Source organism: Phoenix dactylifera, chromosome 16 (genome assembly GCF_009389715.1).
Source record: "Phoenix dactylifera cultivar Barhee BC4 chromosome 16, palm_55x_up_171113_PBpolish2nd_filt_p, whole genome shotgun sequence".
In the NCBI taxonomy this organism is placed as follows: Eukaryota; Viridiplantae; Streptophyta; class Magnoliopsida; order Arecales; family Arecaceae; genus Phoenix; species Phoenix dactylifera.
This window is the reverse complement of record NC_052407.1, coordinates 11,694,626-11,700,024: the sequence shown is the minus strand read 5'-3', so window position 1 is coordinate 11,700,024 and position 5,399 is coordinate 11,694,626. Positions and strand designations below refer to the sequence as shown.

Genomic DNA, 5,399 nt, shown 5'->3' with positions numbered 1-5,399 from the left:
TTTTTTTTCTTTTCTTTCCTTTTCAGGAGGCATTAATCTAGACAAACATTGCCGATCCTAATTGTTTAAGCTTTTGAAGTCTAACAGTTAGTTAAGAATATATACATGAGATTGATTGGTCTTGCAAGCTAGTAACATTTAAACGCCTTGACCCAATACTGGTATTTTAGTATGGTCTTCTCATTGCCATTTATATTTCTCAAAATCATATTGACTTATTACTTAATAGCTTAAGCTAGTGGCGTATTATGGTTTGCTAGCCATACGTTCATGTGACAAGATTCCAGTCTGATCTTATTAGTCTCTGACACATTACATGGCTTTTAGGGATGGCTTTTTACTCCACCCCATCGTGTATCTGAGTCGACCCAACCTGCACCAGAGATCCAAGGCAGATAAACTTGACATGAGTATACATATATAACTCTTTTCTCCTCAAGCCAACTTTTTTTTTTTTAATTTGTATGCATAAATAAATAAAAAAAGGGACGTTTATAGCTTTATCCAATCCAATCCGCCCCACCTCGCCCCCAGGCTCTATCACCCTACCCCAGCTCGAGATAAGTATAGAACGGTACAGAAAATGACCTATCCAATCTATATCTTTTCCGCTCCAAAAGCTCCTATTTGGGACCTCCAACATTCCTAAGAATGAATCAAGCCTGCTGTTGGACTGGTCTCGCAATTCCACAATGAGCTAACAAATCAAATAACAGGAACATTGATTTTATATCCAAGGGTGGAAGAATCCATTCATTTTATATTGCAACCAAATTGGTTTAGTAGGCCAAAGATGAGTCTCTAATCACCTTTTTTTTTCTTCTGCCGTCGCATTCCTAATTGCAGCAACAGTCAAGTCCGGGGTTAGGTCGCCCTCATTCAAGCAAAAAGGCCCTTTAAGAACAAATCCCACCAAACGCGAGAATGCATTAAATAAAAAAAGGAGCCAGAATTGTGGCCAACGTGGGCGGTCCACGCCTAGCTCTGCACCCTATATGAAATCGAAAGGTGGCGAGCCCATGTCATGTTCCCCCAATCCCAACTCACTCTATAATATATATTGGTTTTCCCACACATCTGAAGGCTACACAACGCTGATATAAAAACCAAGCCGGTTATAATAAATGTTAAAGAATTATTTGATCTTCAGCTGCCCATTTGGGCAGCATGAGGTCTCATCAGTCCCTTTCTTCCTATTCCTGCGGAATATTAACCGTTTGTAGTGGAGAAGGAAGGAAGAAGGAAGGAAACGCATTAGAACGATCAGAATTTTGCCACCTCTTCTTGTATTACTACAGAATGGCCAGTAGTCGTTGGGAAGGAATTTCCAAACGCCGCGTTGAAATGACCAAAGAATGCCTTTTTTCAAATACGTGGGCGGTGTTTTCAGCTTGCAATGCTCGATGAGCACCGCACATTTGAAGGTCATCGGGGACCGCGAAACACACATCCTGTAATTGGAGCCATCGTCGAGATGTTGATGTGATTCATTCAGTCAGCATGGAACAGTATTTTATAATGTCGTCTTCTCCATTCTAAGAAAATTCAATCCAACTATACTCGTCACGTAAGAATGAGATCATCCCCTTCTTCTCTCATATCGAATTAAGAGAAAATTGTTCTATATAAAATCCCATTCCACAATACATACATTTGGTTGGTCGGTGTATGATAAATACTCGTACAGCTACGGCTGCAATGGACATGTCGGCTTTTATTTTCTTTTGAATTTTTTTTTTGCATGCATACCCTCGTAAGTTTTTTTTTGCAAATGAACTCACGCCATTTAATGCCGTTAAAACATTAATGATTTCAAATTAAAATGATTAAAAACGTGCGAAAAAATATTTATAAGACGATTACGGTGGAGGAAAAAAAAATAATTTCAAAATTTTATTTTATTTTTAATTAAAATAAATATGATTTTTATTAATAATATTAGAAATAAATATAAATGTTAAGAGAGTATTTTTGTAAATTTAAATTTTAGAAGGGTATTTATGCAAAATGAAGAGCAGGAAGATAATTTGTTGTTCGGCCGGTTAGAAATCGGTGTCGATATCCCCATCTCTCCTTTCCGCGGAATCCGCCACGTGGGCGTCTCGAAGGCGTCGCTTTGGAGACCTCGATTGAGTCGTGATGACCCCCTCCATGAGTTCGAGAGCACCCCCTCTCCCCCCCCCCCCCCCCCCCCCCTTCCCAAGCTCTATAAATAGAGCCTTCTCCCAATCCCCCTCCCCCAACTCAAACCACCTCAAATCTTCAAAACAAAAAACAAAAGCGGAAAACAAAAAAGAATCACCGACCCGGAGCCACCCTCCACTCCCGAAAGAAGCTCACGCATAGAGCCAAGAAGACCACCCCTTCTCCTTCTCATCTCTTCCTCTTCCTCTTCCTCTTCCACTTGGAACCCAAAACCCATGATGGCCTCCCCAACTCTTCCCTCAGGAGGAGCCAACCACATCACCAGAACCCACCAATTGAATCCCCTTTTGAGCCTCAACAGCTCAAAATCTATCAAACTACTAAGAAAAACTCCACCCATCCATTGCTCCACCTCCTCCCAGTCCATCCTCAACCTCCCCACCCAATCCTCTTCCTACTTCCCACCTTCTCTTTATGTCGTCAAGGAGGACTCGCCGTCGCCGGAGACTAAGACCGATCAGCGGAAGCACCGCCACCAGACCGGGCGGCCACAGTGGAATTTCCTCCAGCGGATGGCCGCCGCGGCGCTCGACACCGTCGAGGACGGCTTCATATCGAACATGCTCGAAGGCCCGCACCCGCTGCCCAAGACCGCAGACCCCTCCGTCCAGATCGCTGGCAACTTCGCCCCCGTCGGCGAGCAGCCCCCCCACCAGGACCTCCCTGTCTCCGGACGGATCCCGCCGTCCATCAATGGGGTGTACGTGCGGAACGGCGCCAACCCGCTCTTCGAGCCGGTCGCCGGCCACCATTTCTTCGATGGCGACGGTATGGTCCACGCCGTCCACCTCCGCAATGGCCGCGCCAGCTACGCGTGCCGGTTCACCGAGACGGAGCGCTTCCGGCAGGAGAGCGCGATCGGGCGGCCGGTCTTCCCCAAGGCCATCGGTGAGCTCCACGGCCACTCTGGCATCGCCCGCCTCCTCCTCTTCTACGCCCGCGGCCTCTTCGGCCTCGTCGACCCCTCCCACGGCACCGGCGTCGCCAACGCCGGCCTCGTCTACTTCCACGACCGCCTCCTCGCCATGTCGGAGGACGACCTCCCCTATCACGTCCGCATCACCCCCTCCGGCGACCTCGAGACCGTCGGCCGCTACGACTTCGACGGCCAGCTCCGCTCCGCCATGATCGCCCACCCCAAGCTCGACCCGGCCACCCGCGAGCTCTTCGCTCTCAGCTACGACGTCATCCAGAAGCCGTACCTCAAATACTTCCGCTTTTCCCCCGACGGCGAGAAGTCGCCGGACGTCGAGATCCCCCTCGACCAGCCGACCATGATGCACGACTTCGCCATCACCGACAATTTCGTCGTGATCCCCGACCAGCAGGTGGTCTTCAAGCTCCAGGAGATGATCCGCGGCGGCTCGCCGGTCGTCTACGACCGGAGCAAGACCTCCCGCTTCGGGATCCTCCCCAAGTACGCCGCCGACGCGACGGAGATGGTGTGGGTCGACGTCCCCGACTGCTTCTGTTTCCACCTCTGGAACGCATGGGAGGAGCCCGCCAGCGGCGAGGTCGTCGTCATCGGCTCCTGCATGACGCCTGCCGACTCCATATTCAACGAGAGCGACGAGAGCCTCAAGAGCGTGCTGTCGGAGATTCGGCTCGACCCGGCGACCGGCAGGTCCACCCGCCGGCCCATTGTCGCCCCCGGCGACCAATTGAACCTCGAGGCCGGAATGGTGAACCGGAACAAGCTCGGCCGGAAGACCCGCTACGCCTACCTGGCCATCGCCGAGCCGTGGCCCAAGGTGTCGGGCTTCGCCAAGGTCGACCTCTTCACCGGCGAGGTGGCCAAGTTCATCTACGGCGACAACCGGTACGGCGGGGAGCCCTACTTCCTGCCGAGGGATGCGACATCGCCGACGGAGGATGACGGGTACGTGCTCACCTTCATGCACAATGAAACGACGTCGGAGTCGGAGCTGCTCATCGTCAACGCCGCCGACATGCGGCTCCAGGCATCGGTCAAGCTGCCATCCAGAGTTCCCTACGGCTTCCATGGGACATTCATCAACTCAAAGGACTTGGAGTCACAGGCATAGAAGAGGAGGACGTCAGTCTTCTTTCTCCTTCTTCTCCTTCTATATCTATCTTCTTCCTTTTTGGGGGAGGGGAGATTTTTTACCAGAGGGATATGCTTCACAGAGGTCCCCGGAGTCTCCCCGGTTACTTTATTCTGTTTGCTCTTTCACGTTTGCTTTTTGCCGTTGGTTTAATCTTTCTACGGTTAGTAGAGCACTTAGAACTCTGAGAGAGAGTCGAGACCAGCTCGTAGCTTTATTTGGGGCTGTAGTTAGGTTTGCCGAGCTCAGCTGGTCTCTGTTATTCTTTCTTTCCCTTTCCCCCCCCTTCCTTCTCAGTTTACAGGTAGCGAGACGGCTGAGGATGATAGCTTTCGTTTCCACAATAATTCTCCTCACGATCTTCTCACGTCCTTGTCTATTGTGTGAAGGGGGATCATGTATTCGTGTGTAGGGAAGCACAGGGCCCCTCTCCTTGCCTTCCCGTGTTTTGTGAATATTTATTTTTCAGAATATTATACATACACATATGTTGTTGTTGTTATACGTAATCTCTCATACGGTGTTAAAAGAATGAAATTCCAATCTCTCCCCCCTTTTTCCCTCTGTTTGGGTGGAAAATAAGATAACCAGTCTCGATTGTCTACCCCCGCTTCCCCTTTCTCACGTGCAAAGTAGGGGCCTTCACCTGTACAAACTTAACCAAGGTTTACTTTGAGTAAGGATATTTGTTCCCCTCGACATGCGTTTACCGAGCGAGGGGCGAGAGAGAGAGAGTAGGTGGTCAAAGTTCCAAAGCCTAGAGAGAGAGAGGATATAGGAGGTCAGAGTTTCAAAAGCTTGAGATGCTCTCTGCCAGAGAATGGGAAGTGCAGTAGGTGGGTGCTGTGGACAAACATCGTTTGTGCAGCAAAAAATAAATAAATAAATAAATAAATATATATACATATAACGAAAGCCGAACATAACTGCATCGCCTACTTTATTATTTATTATTTTGAAGAAATTTTCTGAACCTATTATGTATCTGTTCTTTCATTTTTGACGTGTATAATTTTTGGACTCTCACGACAGTGCGACTAGTATGAGTCCGCGATGTACCAAAAAAAAAAAAATATAATGAAAAAGAAAAAATAAAACGCACCACGTTCTGCTGATCTGACCTATGGG

The 5,399-nt window shown here is 48.7% G+C and overlaps 1 protein-coding gene across 1 annotated transcript; it reads left to right on the top strand.

The window, feature by feature from the left end:
* The first annotated feature begins 2,239 nt into the window (after positions 1–2,239).
* Positions 2,240–4,828, top strand: LOC103705744 (9-cis-epoxycarotenoid dioxygenase, chloroplastic-like). Its single transcript, XM_008789586.4, has one exon. The coding sequence runs from the start codon at positions 2,421–2,423 to the stop codon at positions 4,248–4,250; it is 1,830 nt and encodes a 609-aa protein (XP_008787808.2). The 5' UTR covers positions 2,240–2,420; the 3' UTR covers positions 4,251–4,828.
* Positions 4,829–5,399: the final 571 nt, after the last annotated feature.